The sequence below is a fragment of the Notamacropus eugenii genome, chromosome 2 (assembly GCF_028372415.1).
Source record: "Notamacropus eugenii isolate mMacEug1 chromosome 2, mMacEug1.pri_v2, whole genome shotgun sequence".
NCBI classification, from domain to species: Eukaryota; Metazoa; Chordata; class Mammalia; order Diprotodontia; family Macropodidae; genus Notamacropus; species Notamacropus eugenii.
In genome coordinates, this window is record NC_092873.1 from 490,103,009 (window position 1) to 490,118,488 (window position 15,480).

The window sequence follows — 15,480 nt, forward strand, 5'->3', positions numbered from 1 at the left end:
AATATAGTGAGTTAATTCAAAGTTTGTGATAATTTCGTTATTTGAAATTTTGGAAACAGAAATTATTTAAAGTTACGTATATAGATAGGATGGAGAATTTTTTTTTTATGTTCAGTAAAACTTTTTTTTTTTTTTTAAAGAGCTGTGATAAGAAAATTTCCTTTCAAATTCTGAATAATGCCATGGGATCAGGACCTTAAAAGGAAAAGCCATGGTCACTTGTGCTTGAATTTCTAATTTAGGGTCATGATAGAGAACCCGGAGTCTGTGTCATTTCTTGTAACAGGGACAGTAATGATGTATTGACTTGTTCTCTGGGCTCTCTATCTCTAATCTGTGTCTGTCTTGACTTTGTCAGCTCCGTGCTGCACCAATAACATCCTGCTGCTGAACGTTTCAACACTTAAATCTTTCTCCTGGGTAGAAAGGCCAGAGTGACAGTGTGTCTGAATCATTCTCATAAGTTAATTATGTATTTTGCTCCTCAGACCAGAAATTTGGGTTGTAGCCTTGACCCTCGTTGTATGGTATTGATGTGTTGGTGGTGGTGGTGGTGTTTTTCTTTTGCTAACATAAAGCATTCCTCATTTATAAGTTTGTCAAAAAACACCAGGGGAACATAGTTAGAATTCGACCTTACACTGACCCTGTCCCTTATTTATGCCTTTATCATTCTGTCAGCTGTTGAAAGTTGTATCTTTGAAGGAAATGAATCTCTGGGTTTCTTCCAGCTAGGAAAATCCATTGCTGTGTAGAGTAGGTGGACAGCAAATGCTTTCATGGCTTGGAAATAGACCTGATTGGAAATGTCTGTTAAGTCAACTTAAAAAAAAAAAAAAAAGCACGTCCTTGTTAGAGAAGTCTCTGATAACATGCATTTGTTTTAAGGAGCCTCCAACAGCTCAGAAGAAAGGCCATTGCCTTTACAATGGTTGTAAGATACTCTCACTTTTCTGGGTCAGTGTAGACAGGAGAGCCAAGTCAGAGGGAGCTTATGAGTGCTTTAAGGCAGTGTGATGTTTTATAGCTCTATCTTCTCTTCAATTCTTGCCTTTCTCCCATCTTTGTTTTAAGGTACACATAATGTTACATTTCAAAATTCATTCATTCTTTCTTTGAATAAGCGTTTATTAATTACCTACTTTGTGTCCAGTACAATATTGAACACTGAGGTATGCAGAGGTGAAAAAATGGAAGTTTTCTGCCCTCAGGGACTACTCCACGTACAGTGGGACAAACAGACCAAACAAACCCAAAACACCCTGTCCTCTTGTCTTGGTTCTTTAGAGAGAATTTGTACAATTGTAAAGTTTCCAGGTCTCATCTCTACCGCTTGGACAACCACATTAGTTGATGGTGGCCCCACCTTTCCCCTTTCTTTTTTAAAACGTTAATTCTATAAGTGATTTTGAGAGGGAAATAAATGCCATGGCTTAGTTGTAGAATTTGTGATAAAACATCCCATCCAATTCTTAAACCTTTCCAAAGGAGACTGTTTACTTAACCAGTTTTATTATTTGAGATTCTTAATTATGGTAAGATTTTTTTATATGCATGTGACATAAATCCCGCCATTGTCCCTCTTTGTGCCGTCATCTGTCACTGAGGCTCTCCAGCTTCCTCATCAGTCCCTGCCATGTACTCTGGGATAGTTTCGGGCCTCACTCTCTGTGCTCCATGCTCTTTGGGATTGCCATTTTGTACAGCCATTCCAACTTGGAGTAAGCCACAGTGAACCTGAACAGCAGTTTGATCAAAGCAGCTGATAAAAATGATGGGAGAAATGAGGTCTGTGCTCTCCCTCAGCGACTAAAGCTGGCTGCCTTGAGTGCAATTCACTCAAGTTGTCTGTGTTGGATCTGCTGCCCCGTCTCGCACATGAGACTAGCCAAAAGGATCCTGAAAAAGCAGTTCACTCCTTTTAAACTTTTAATAGGAACCCTTTTGCAGAATGCTAGCTTACTTCTTAGAAAACTTCTTCCTATTTATTTTAAGATAATCTCCACCCCTATTCTTAAAAACCAAAGTGTATTTTCCATGCATTTAGATTACATGGTTTTTATTTATTACATGTTCTCTCCTTTTGAGTTTTTGATCCTGAAGTCTACATGGTTTTCTATTAGGTTGATATTGGTATTATGTATGTTAGCAGTTTTCCTATTTCTTTTATCCAATCTTGGCCTGTTTCTACCTCACAAAATTGCTCTAGAATAGGTTTACAAAAACAAATAACAATAAAATCTTCCTTTTTCTTTTTTTTTCCTATTTAACCTGAATTACCGTAGATTTACTTTATCAGGTCACAGTGTTTGTGCTACAAACACATTGCAAGCAGAGGAGAGATCACATCTTGTCTGGTTTTGAATTCCCCAGTTTTTTCTCAGATAAAAAAAGAAAAAAAAACTATGACAGGTACTTATTTCATACTAGTTAAGAAGTTAGATAATTCAACCTTGTGAGGAAAAAAAAGTCATTTTCACTATGTTAGGTTTATTTTATTTTTAAAAGAATTAGGATATAAATAGCACAAATGTGCATTTTTTAAGCCATACTTATTTCTCTATGACGTGCTCAATAAAATGTGATAAACATAATGAAGACAGGATAATTTAATGAACACTCATTTTAGCTTCATGAAGTAAAGAAACCCAGCCAAAGTCCATTCTGTTAACACTAGGTAAATTCAGAGAGCTAGAGGAGAGAAAATTTGAAACTTGTACTATAATAAAAAAAATATATATATATTCAATTCAGTTCCTTTAAGGAAAAATTGATGGCAGACACCAGTATGTCAGTTACAACTACCTCAGCTTACAGATGATCGTGAATATCTTAGCTGCCAGGGTCCCAGTTAAAGAGGTGCGTTTGCTTAATCAGTTTTGTCTCCAATTCTACTAAGAGGGAGTCCAAAAGCTAAATTGTTCCCCCTACCCGTCTGGAAGCTTGACTAACTTGGTGATATTCCTAAGTATGCTTAGTGTATAATATGCTTCTTCACAGGTTTGGAAATAAACGTCTTCATCTCTGTGGATGAAGAAGGGAGCTGGTGGACTGGGTGATCTCCAAGGCTCCTTGCAAGCTTTAAATTTCAACTACACTGATTTTATTGCAAGAGGAAGGGCAGGTCTTCATGTTTTCTTAATGGTCCTTATGCTTTATTGAGGAGTTTTGCCATATAGATCTCCCATTTATTCTTACCAGATATCAAGAGTGTTGTCCTTAAGAAACCCTTAAGTGATAAATTCTGGCCTGAAACACTGCTTCTGCAGCTGTTTGCCAAAATTTAAATGTTGAAAGCAGCCTTAACAACAACACTAAGCAAGGTGTAAATAGAGCAAACATGTGGGATAAGCTTCTAATTGAACATGCTTTACACAGACCCCTTTAAAAAAATCTAGGAAAAATATTTGCCCAATGGCAAAGCAGGGACAAAAGTAATCTTGTCTCTCCCTGGATTTTTTTTTTTTTTTGGATGCTGTAAATAATAGTGTTGGATATGGAATCATGAAGTCCTGAGTTCAGATCCTCCCTCAGAAATTTAATAGCAGTGTGCCAGCCTTCTTTTAGCCTCAGTTTTCTTATCTGTCAAATGAGGGTGGTAACAGCACCTTTCTCATGGGATTGTTGTGAGGTAGAATGAGTTAATGTGAAAAGTACTTTGCAAATCTAAAGGTTCCAATGTTACATTAAAAAAAAAATTAGATATAATAGCTTTCTTCTTCAGGTTTTTACCCTGTTCACTTTCACGTACTGTGATAAGTTATGTGTTGGGGACTGGGGGTGTTTGGGGGAGGGGGAATGGAATCTTAATTGTCTGGATAGTTCATTCAAAATGAGTTTATTGTTCCACTAAATATCTTGTCTTCATGTCACCATCGTAGAAATTATAAACATTTAAGTGATTTATTTTTAAGTAATATGTTATATAGTCTCCTTAAAGGTCTTTTTTCCTAATAGAAGAATTAGTATTAAAAATAGAACGAGGCGAAACGATTTTATAATGCAGGGTCACAGAAAAAAATAGAAAAATAGCCATAGTTCACCTTTTTTGGGTTTCCTGAAATGATGTCTAAATTGTGATAGGGATAGGAACTGGATCTCTAGAGAGAAAAACCTAGATAAGGAACACTTTCTACCAATCCAAGTCCATAGACTGTGCAACATAATGTACTGCACAGTTGAGGGCTTTGCCCAGGGTCCCCACGACCACTCCCTGTTTGTCACCAATACCTTTATTGATACTTTTTAAAAAAATAAGGATAGCATGAGCAGTGGAGGAACTATGAAAATTGAGGATGTGATAAGTAAATTATAGTTCAGATTTCTATATTATTTTGGGGTTTACATAGTTCTTTATACATATATGTTCTTATTGTAAAGTGTGTGCTACTATTATTCGCCTTTTACTGATGGAGAAACTGAGGCTTAGAGAGGTTTAGTAATTTGGGGCAGGATTCAAACTCCTGCTGCAGGGCCATTCAGGAATGCTAATGGGAATATTCTTATGAAGTACTTCTTTCATTCCCTGATGTACTAATAAGGAGAGCGTGTCATGGGAAACGGGGGAGCGTGACGAGAAAAGCCATTTGCCTTCTTCTCTCCTCTTCTCTATCCCCTTCTCTCCTCCCTGCATCAGTGCCCTAGATGAGCTTCTTCTCTCCTCTTTTCTATCCCCTTCTCTCCTCCCTGCATCAGTGCCCTAGATGAGCAGCAGTTACTTGACACTACTGCAAAGATTGTGATGTTTTTGACAAATGTTAATTGAGAAAGCGCTGAAAGCCTGACTGCATTGTAATCAAAAGAAAATTGCAGTGGTTTCACAAGATGTCAGGCAACTGCTTACAGAGGAAGATAGACAGGTTTGAATCCGTTCTGGAAGCAGCTGGCTAGGCATGAAGTTTAACTCAAATACAGAGGCAGCACTCAAACAGTCAATAAATTATGCCCTGGAAATAAAACACATGCTCAAGAAGTTTCTGTTTTGAGATGGAGAAGAAGAGCAGGAAGCAACAGTATGTATTTACTGTTAGTGAAAAACGAGACTTGCTACACCTAAGATTCCCCAAACAGGTGCAAGGGGAGATTTTTTTTTATCCTCATCAATTCAGAGTATGCTTATGATAAGTTTCTTGATGTAATCAAACCTGTGCTCACATTATTTTATTAATTTAAATATCTTAATTAAATTAATTAATTGAAATCAGCTGAATTAAATCAACTTAATTCTGGGCAATTTTAATCTTCTGGTTTGGACTTTTGGATTTTTTTTTAACACGTAATTTTCCATAACATGACTTTCTTGAGCAGGATTTTATATTAATAAAATAATAAATGTGACTGGAAAACGATCTTTTTCTCAGTTTAATAATAAAAAAAAAACATATACTTAGTTGCAAGGACTTTTTTTCATGTATTTTTTTTAGGAGAATTTGAGAGTCAAGAATGTTCCTATTTCCCCAGTAATGACAAAAAGAATGCACTGGTGAATTTTTAGCTTTGCAGCGTTTCAGATCTAGCTATTTCTGACAGTTTGAAATTAGACTTGTCGGACTAAAAATAGCTTTGCTTCCCTGTGCCTGCTATTCCAGTCATATGCAGGTTATACCTTTTTTGTTTAATTTGAGAAAATAAAGCATTAAATGATTTTATGTTTCAGATATTTTATGCTGTTGTTTCCCTTTAAACTTTTTAAAGGACTTCATACCATTTGTGTGCGGATTTCAAATTCAAGATATTACCTTGACGTAGTTGAATAAATTATATGCTAGCCTCTGCCTGGAATTCGTTGTTCCTTCATACCTATTTTATCAGAACTAAGAATGTTAAAGCTTCCGATGATGATGTACAGAAATAATACAGGCTTGCTAGACTTTTATTCTGTTTGCATCTAATCAAGCATGTTGGAATTCTCTCAAGCAAGAATGACTGCTAAGTGGCAAGATCTAGCTACCTTAAATGTTTTCCTGCAAGGTGTAGAACGGGTGACTTAAGGGGTTTTGTTTTTTTCAAGGCCCTAGTTATGTAGGACTCAGATTTTGTGGATACATCATATTTGATTATTTACCAAACAGGAGCTTCTCCACTCTTTGTAGACCGAATGGAATTTGGTTAATCACATCTTTTTTTCATTGTCATGTTTGGTGATAATTCCTACTGGGCTTTAGAAGCGCAAAACCTCAGCTTATGTTAGCAACAAGTTATAAATTGGTGTCCCTAAAATAGTCATATATGTTTGACTTAAAAGTAAATCCTACATGAAGTTGCTGTGGAGCATATTAATTTAAAAACCTAAAAACAGGAGTGTAATACAGTAGATAAAGGAATACCTTTGGGTCCAGAAGACCTGGGTTCAGGTCTTGCCTTTGACCTATATAAGCTGTATGGTCAAGGGCAAGTCATTTAACCTCCTAATACCCTAGTCAAATTGCCGGAGACTAGAAATTTAATTTGAATGTTCCATTCCCAGTGTCTGTACACTAGGACACTTCCACGCTAGTCCAATTGTAGAATCAGTGAAACAACAAAAGCAGGTATGCCCAAGTCAGAAGCACATAAAAATTATTTTAGAACAGTTGAAGGCTTCACTTGGATCCAAAAATTGTACCAGTATGGAGACACCTGTCCATAGCACATCTCTTAAGCCATCTACCCCATATGCCTTCTCATTCTGTATAACACGCATCCACGTGCTTCCTCTGCAACTCATATTAGAGAATAATCGAATTCAGTTGTCTTTTTTTCTTTGACTAGAGTTCTCAGTGATTCTTGTGAACTTTTGAAAAATTGGGATTAACACACTCATCTTTTTTCCATAGTGCCTACCACAGCAGTGACAATAACTTCTTCAGCTGAGCTGTTCAAAACCACAGTATCAACCACAAGCACTCCTTCACAGAAAGGCCCCATGAGCACAACTTTAGCTGGTGGAACAAAGGAAGGAAGCAAAGGGACTAAACCACCTCCAGCAGTTTCTACAACCAAAATTCCTCCTGTAACAAGTATTTTTCCCCCGCCAGAAAGATTCTGCGAAGCTTTAGAAGCCAGGGGCATTTGGTGGCCTCAGACACAAAGAGGAATGATGGTAGAACGACCTTGTCCCAAGGGAACGAGAGGTATTTCCTGTGAAATATGTCTATAAAAATATTCATGTATATGTGTGCATGTGTGTGCATGTGTATACATATGCACAGAGAGCCCTCAGTAGGTGCTCAAAGCATCATGGAATGCCCCCATTTTGAGAGGCCCACTTCTAGTCGCCATATTTATGAAGTTTGATAATCCAGCATGTGTGGGCATTATTTAGATTTTAGTCTGTAAAAGACCTTTGAATATAGGTCACGAATGCCTCGAATCCTTGAGGACCCAGGTTATACTTGAAGTTTTTGCCCAAGGACTATAGTAAAGATTGCTTACAGCTGCCTTTCTCGTTACAAGCCCCACTTTGGAGAAATTCCAAGAAAATGAAGGGCATTTGATATGTTTGCTGTAAACGTCTGATATTCCTATATCAGCTTTATATTTACTGTTTGTAATCTACGTTATTCCCAACGTTTTCGTCAGTTATTGTCAACTGCCTCCATTAGCGTTTATTCAAAATTTAACACGCAGAGCGGGAACGGTGGAGCTGATTTCCTGAATGCATGCAGAAAAATGGTTTCAATTTCACTGTTGTTTTCTACATCTGTTGTAGGAACTGCCTCGTATCTCTGCGTGGTTTCCACCGGCACATGGAACCCTAAGGGCCCTGATCTTAGCAACTGTACCTCACACTGGGTAAATCAGCTGGCTCAGAAGGTTGGTTGGAATCTTTTAATATGATACACACTGGTGATTAAAGGCTTTAACTTCGAACATAAATAATTCAGCTTAGGACGTTGAAACCATGTTTATGGCTCTTTGTTCAGTTTTAAAGTAGAAGAATTATGTCTGTGAACCATTTATTGAAAGTTAAGCCTGCGTGTGTTTTGGGGTATATTCTTTACTAAGATAAATTTTTTAATGCTTACATGCTTGCTTAATTTCATTCGTGTTTAGCATGTTCTGGGTTGGGTTTGTTTTGTTTCGATTTAATGTTCAGAATATAAATTCTACATAGGCCTAATAAATCAAATAGATTTAAATGTGCAACTGAATTTCCAGAACCCAAACAGATGTTTAGTTGGCAGATGATGATAGAACAAATAAATTGTCTTTTAAGATGGCAATATAAGCAAAATCCCATTTACAGCATATTGTGGTATATCACCTTTTGTCTTCGACGTCTTCCTCCCCAATCAACCTTTGTGAGGTAGTAAAATCAGATAATTGTCCTCTGTCCCAGACCCTTTCAGTTTGACTTTTAAATGCCTATAACACTTGTATGAACCGGAAGATTTTTGTGCTTCTGATAACAGCAAAGGGTGGGGGGGAATAACCCAAAGTTACATGAAATGGGAGCCTCAGCCCCAAATTTCCAATCTGAGTTCAGGTTTTATTTATTTTTTTTAAATGCTTGTTAAGAAATTTCTTTTGTGTGTGAAGGATCTAAGAACCTTTCATCTTCCCAGATAAAGAAAAAGTTTATGGGTCTCAATTAGTTGCAGATTTGGCCGTGTGTACAAATGGGTATTTTGCCACTGCAAAGGTATGCTGGGAGTCAACTTGGAAGGCATGAGCGGAACATGGGCTCCTGCTGAGATAATATAAATTGTCATTTCAGATCCGAAGTGGAGAGAACGCTGCCAGTCTCGCCAATGAGCTGGCTAAACACACCAAAGGACCTGTGTTTGCTGGGGATGTGAGCTCATCTGTGAGACTGATGGAACAATTGGTGGACATTCTAGACGCGCAGCTGCAGGAACTCAAACCCAGTGAGAAGGATTCAGCTGGGCGGAGTTATAACAAGGTATGCAGAGGAGTCTTGTCATTTTTAATTACGTGTTTCCTATGGCAGCTTCTCCTTCTCCCAGCAGTTTGCTGCTGAATTCTCTTTTCTCTTCTCCCTCCCAGCTTTAATTCTTATTTGCTCCAGTTCCCAAGAAAAAAATATGATTAAAGGCAGGACAACAGGACAGCCATATTATGTAAATAATGTCGGTTAGATTATGGGAGACCTCTGTGGCTGGCAGTCTTCAAAGACTCGATTCCTCACTTCAAAATGCATCATGTAGGCATGAAAACTGGCAGACTTTTCAAGCAGTTGTCACGTATACCTGCCTTTTTCTTCTGGCCTCGTAAGCAAACCATAAAAAAATTGAGATTTTTATATCTTACTAGTAATCATTGAATTAATGTTTCTAATGACAGCCTTTGGCAGTGGAACTTAAATTTTCAGTTTTCCATTCCTTATTTTAATTGTATCAGATGAGTTTTATTTAATTTTATTTTATCTTGATCTGAAGATAATTGGTTTAGTATACATCTTTGTCCCCTTTGGTAAAATTAGTGTAGAGAAGTGGATACAAATTCCAAGGCTGGGTGGGTATATGATGCTCCCTAAAATTTATAAGGCATTAAGGATTGCACATTTCTTTCCTTGGGTGTGAATTCTATGCCCAGAATTTTTATACCTCTTTATTTAGTGTCCTGGAAAGAAGAAAGATAAGGATAGCCAGAATAATAATAGTAGCTAACTTTATATAGCCCTGATTATGTGCCAGGTACTAAGTGTTAAGCATTTTATAATTAAGTCATTTGAGCTTCACAGCAGTTCTGGGAGGTAGGTGCTATTATTGGCCCCTTTTTACAGATGAGGAAACTGAGTCAAACAGCTTACGTGATTTGCCCTGCATCACACCGCTGGTGAGTGTCTGAGGTTGCATTTGAACTCATGTCTTTCTCATTCCAGGACCAGCACTCTTATTGTAACCATCTAGCTACCTAAGTGATATAAGGAAACATGATATGCTCAACATGAAAGAATGCTGGTTTAGGAGTCAGAAGAACTATATTCAAATCTTGTCAGTGCTACCTACTGCCTGTGTGACCTTGACATAATCCCTTCGAGTGCCTCAATTTCGAGGGGATTGGATTTGATCTTTAATGCCCCTTCCCACTAAATGAGGACCCCTAGTGGTAGATGATCTTATATTCATTGAAAACAGGCAGGATTACAAAATGACCGTGCAATTTAAGGCTAACTTGAAGTTGTTTGTTTTTTTTTTTTAATACATACATTTGTAAATTTTGGGGACAGCTTTCTAGAGATGTTCGTCTAACCTCTGATTTTCTTTTCTCTTACTAAAAAGCTCCAAAAACGAGAGAAGACATGCAGGGCTTACCTTAAGGTATCTCTCCTCTGCTGTCACCCTGCTTTCTCCCTGCGTCAGCTACCTGCCACGCTTTATCATCTTGCTGCATGATCCAATGTATTTCAGTCTTTGATAATTATGTATTGTGCCCCCTATCAACTATGCAAATGTTGGCTTTGCACAGGTATAATACTCTCAGAATAAACAAACAATACTTTTTCTTTTTTCTTTGCAACATTTCTATTTATCCAAAAGTACAAGAATATTAATAAAAACCTTCTGAATTGGAAAGCAATAATACAATCCCTTTGTTTCCCAACGGTATCCTTGTGGATCAAACAACAGCTGGCAATCGAACAGCTATGATCCCTACTTGGCAGTTTATCATATCAAAGACTGTATGGTCATGATTGTATGTGCATGAAAATGTCACTGCTTTCTTATTTCTGTGAGATGCTTTTAAATGAAACAGCTTTGGTCTCAAGATTTCTAAGGGTTAATTCCAAAGATAGCTTGTGTAGGAACCGGGTAAACTGCAGATGAAATATGAATATTACGACACTTCCATTAGTATCTGTTTAATGGTGCTTCTTGCCAGGCTGAGAGGGACAGGAATAGACTGTTTACTTACTCCAGCCAATTGTTATGTCCATGGTCAGGGAAGAGGACAGTGGGGCAATCAGGTGGCTTTTATTGTTTCATGGATTCTTGAAGTTCCTTTTTTTAGGGTGAAGGGGATCCCCTAGTTTTTGTACATCCTCCTAGGAAACACAATAGTGGCCAAAGTTCAAAGAACCATGCCCTGTGCATGCTCACACCCATATTTAGACACCTTGTTCTCTCGCTTCTGTGATACTTTAGTGGAATAGAGGTTACTCAATGTCCGTGACTTCACCGGTATTTTTTGGCATGGTCTCCAGTAAGAATGGCAACCAGCCAGATAGGATTAGACTTTGCTGAACCTGAGAGCTTTAAAAGAAAAAGTGGTGAGAGGGTCTGTTTTTAGGTATTAATGTTCTGAATGTCCCTTTTTAGCCTGACTAATGGGGGCAAAGAAATAACTGCTGAAGTGGATAGAAATTCTTCATACTTTAATTTGTAGTTCACCTTTAAGGTAAAAGTTTAATGTTTGAAATGTAATAATTGGTACGTTGCCCAGGACCCATGCCTCATTGGGAAAAGGAGCCATTTTTCCTTTGGCAGGGAGAGTATCTCAGGAATATGATTATGTTGATCATTTGGTTTCCACTAGAGACATAGACATGGTAATAAATAAGCTGTACCTGAAATTAATAATAGCGCGTCAGGAGCACCCTCTGGGGCAGCGCAAGAAATCTGAACACAACCATCAGCCCTGACCAGGGTCGCTTTCAGAACATCCCCCATGAGCTTCTCTGGTTCAGATAAGACGAATAAAACTTTAGTTACAAATCAGAAGCTGACTGCACTCTGCCAATGAAGCTAGTTCCCACTTTGTGACAGAGGATTCATTTGTACCTTAGATTAGAGGCTCCAGTCTGTGTTACTTGGTGACTAATGAATCCAGCCTTAGCAGACCAGTTTCGGTTCCACTCCAGTTAACGGCTGAAAGTGGGATCTGTGTGAGCATTTTGACAATTCCATCTCCCATTAGAGAACAGAGTGGGGTGGGGGGAGCCTTTCATTCCACCACGGAGTATCTTCCACCTGCCACTAAGGTCATGGTGGCTCACAAAGCAGACAGAAAGAGGATATTAAGATGGATTAAGCTAATTAATCTTACTCTGGCAGCAGTCTCCACCAACATTTTCCTGTATTTCAATGCAGTATTCCCAACCAATTTTAGGGGGTGGGGTTCTGTTTGTATGCTCTGTGCTCATTCTGCTCTCAGCATTTATTACTTGATCAAACAGATCACATACGTGCTTAAGGACACATGATGACCAGGTAAATGGGGCAGGGATTCACCAGTGCATGACATTTTCAATGCACAGTTACACTATGCATCAACGAGAAAGCCTGTCTTCAATTGATTAACTTATTAGAGTGATTGATTGGGTTATTTTATAAAGAGAATTAAAAGACGTCTCTTTGAATATTTGTCCTCCCTTCACCCCTTTATTTATTGTTACTTTATGTGTTGCTGAATTAATTTCCACGCGAGAAGATTTTCAACATGGTCATTTTCATGGACTTTACTTTGTTACCTACACTTCTTCCCCTTTTTCCTCCTTAATTCCTTAAATTACAAGTTTGGACTTTGACTGTCTTGTTTGTTCAGTTGATTAATTGCCTTTGTCCACTGACCACTGTGCAGGAATTGCAGTTAGGATTTGTAGGATTTGGGCTCAGGTTAGCATAGGAAGTTGGGAGAGAGAACGTTCACAGATCATTTACACACTCTAAAACCACTTCATCTCATTAGTCTTTGCTAATAAACAAATGTGCCAATGAACACTGTTTGTGGGCCACAGTTTGGGTAAGGTGTTATTTTCAAAAACAACATATTATCTATTCTTTCCCACTGTCAGCAGGAGGCTACTCCTTAGTCTCAAGTATCTTCTGTCCAGAAAATAAAACCCTTCACAACATATGGAAGATTAAAGCCTCAGGCAGAGTCATTGGCATGAGGTCTCAACATTTTTCTGTACTTTTTGACCCTGTTTTGGGGCACCCTTATAAGTAGAAATAAATCAGATATCTGCAATTTACTTTTCACAACCAGTTTGACATTGTAGTAACCTTTTTAAATAGTCCTGTTTTGAAGTAGTTAGGTCTATTTTATGTTAACCAGGTGTTCTGGTATCTTTAAATCAGAGTAAATCATCTTGACAGCTGAATATTAGGATTGTCACAAGACAGCGCTAGAAAATCTCCTCAGTGCCAGAAGCAGTCAGGCCTAATGATGGTTTTCTAATGGATGCAGGCGATTGTTGACACAGTGGACAACCTGCTGAGACCTGAAGCTCTAGAATCCTGGAAAGACATGAATTCTTCAGAACAGGCACATGCGGCAACAATGCTACTTGATACACTGGAAGAAGGGGCCTTTGTCCTGGCTGACAATCTCTTAGAAGCAACCCGGGTCTCAATGCCCACAGAAAACATTGGTGAGTGTTCCTGTTAGCACGTGGAGCTTTTGCCCTGGAGGTGAACCAGAGGGGAAGGACTACGCTTTTGTAATTCTCTACTTGCAAATATTTTTAGTCACTTTCTTTTCTTTTCCTTCCTTCTTCTATCCTGCCCTTGTTTTTTCCCTCCCTCCCTTCCTATTTTCTTTCCTTTTCTCCCATCTTTTCTTCCTTCCCGAAAGAAACAGGTCATAGATAATGAGCAAGTTGAAGGTGAGGAGTTTGGAGTTTTGGCTTTGTTCCCACAGTGCCTAGTGGCACCTAGTAGGTGCTTGATTAAAGCCTTCTGTAATTAAATTCAATCAGCCCAGAGCCAAATTAATACAAAGGGAAAGGATAGAATACTCATCTTAAAATTGTTTTGCAACCGAAAAAAATCATTAGCAGAACACATGCTAGAAAGAGCTGCTTACATGCTGGGCCATAGGTTTACTGAACTTTCCAAATTCTTCCCGCGGAGCTGTGGAAGATGCCTTTTCATTTTATATCATCTGTTCCTAATGAATTTAAATTACTTTTTTGGACTGTGTTCTGCCAGCTACATATTTTAGGCACATAGTACACGGGCCACATGTTTGCACTGAGCACAACTGCCTTCAGGTGAAAATGTGCTCAGTGAACTACATCTCCCATAATGCAGAATATCCATGCTCCATAGATTGCAAAATAGCTTCAAAGAGTATGGAGCATAATTCAGAACTTAAATACTGGCACTGAGAGGAAAATGCTCCGCAATGAAAATGAATGAGGGAGAATTACACCACAACCTCATTTAACAGAGTCTTTATTAATCCAGAATTTGTGATAATTCACCTGAGTTTAGCTAGTTTATGCTAACCAAAGAATCTTGGCAATAAAGAGTTTGCTCAGCAAATAAGTAATAGAATGCTGTTGGTCATGTTGGAAAATGCACGACTTACAGGATTTGAGAGTTGGAAGGGGCATCACAGGTTATATAGCTTTACCCATCCCTGAGAACAGTGAGAAATGACTCCAGGGTTTTGGGCACAGACCACTAACTACTGAAATGAGTTGATTTGTTTTTCCAATTCATGGTGGTCCTAGAAATTGTATCTCTATGCTTGTTAGAACTGTGTGTAAAACAAGAATAAACAGGCTCTAAGTGAAGTCACATCAGTAGGCATTTATTCAATACCTTCATTGTGCCAGGAATTGTGGTAAATGCAAAGAAATTTTTAAAAAACCCAACACACACACACACACACACACAAAGTCTCTGTCCACATGGAACTCTTAGTTTAATGGTCAAAACACCATGTAAACAATCACATAAAAATAAGATCTATATACAAGTTAAATTGGAGAAAATCTCAGAGAGTTTAGATTAAGAAGGCCTGGAAACATCTCCTTCTAGAATGTGGTACTTTAGGTAAGACTTAAAGGAAGCCAGGCAGAGATAAGGAGGGTGAGGGAGTTCCAGGCATAGAGGACACAGACATTGAGAAAACCTTTGGCAACGGAACATGGAGGGACAAGTGTCACTAGATCAGAAAGTACATGGCCAGGGGTGGGTAAGGGGTCAGGTCCTCTCTGATCAATAAAGTGTATGAGTCCATGTGCCTTCATCGTGTGGCATCTATTTTGAGATCACTGGCGAGCTTTTATGCTGCCTTTCTCATTCTCTGTTCTGATCAGGTGAGAAACTGTTCAGAGAAAGAAAGAAAATGACCTCATTGCTACTGCCTGATTTATGCTGATTTTCCCTGTGACAAAACTGTTCATATGAAATGTTTCAACTATGCTTTCTCTGGACTCCCAATCCTCACCCCCAAAAAAGGAAAAAAAAAGCTGATTGAGATGATTTTCCTACGTGACAAAATTCTCAGTCCTCTGAACTCATTTTGCTCTGTGGAAAAGTCACAGTCAGGCACAGGTAGTAATAGTCTACCTGCCTTTCAAAGGAGAACATAAAGGGAGAATCTATAGATCACACCCCTTTCCTCAGTGACCAGGATCTGCCCCTAATAATGCACTCAGAATGAGTTAAAGTCATCTTCACTCCACTCTTTGCAACAAAAAGAAAGAAATTTATTTACCTAGAGATAGTCATATGAATGTAATTTTCAAATTATGTATACAGTTGTATGACAATAGACACTAAAAGAACTTGAATGAGAGAC

The 15,480-nt window shown here is 38.3% G+C and overlaps 1 protein-coding gene across 13 annotated transcripts in view; it reads left to right on the top strand.

Moving 5' to 3' along the window:
• Positions 1-15,480, top strand: part of ADGRL2 (adhesion G protein-coupled receptor L2) — a 226,445-nt gene that overhangs the window by 172,652 nt on the left and 38,313 nt on the right. For 6 of the 13 annotated variants that reach the window (XM_072648835.1, XM_072648845.1, XM_072648834.1 and 3 more), the window contains exons 6-10: positions 6,816-7,112; positions 7,691-7,794; positions 8,699-8,884; positions 10,227-10,265; positions 13,135-13,318. In XM_072648835.1, coding sequence (XP_072504936.1) covers positions 6,816-7,112; positions 7,691-7,794; positions 8,699-8,884; positions 10,227-10,265; positions 13,135-13,318 — 810 coding nt within the window. The remainder of the gene's footprint in view (positions 1-6,815; positions 7,113-7,690; positions 7,795-8,698; positions 8,885-10,226; positions 10,266-13,134; positions 13,319-15,480) is intronic. The other 7 variants (XM_072648846.1, XM_072648838.1, XM_072648840.1 and 4 more) reach the window with 3 other exon arrangements.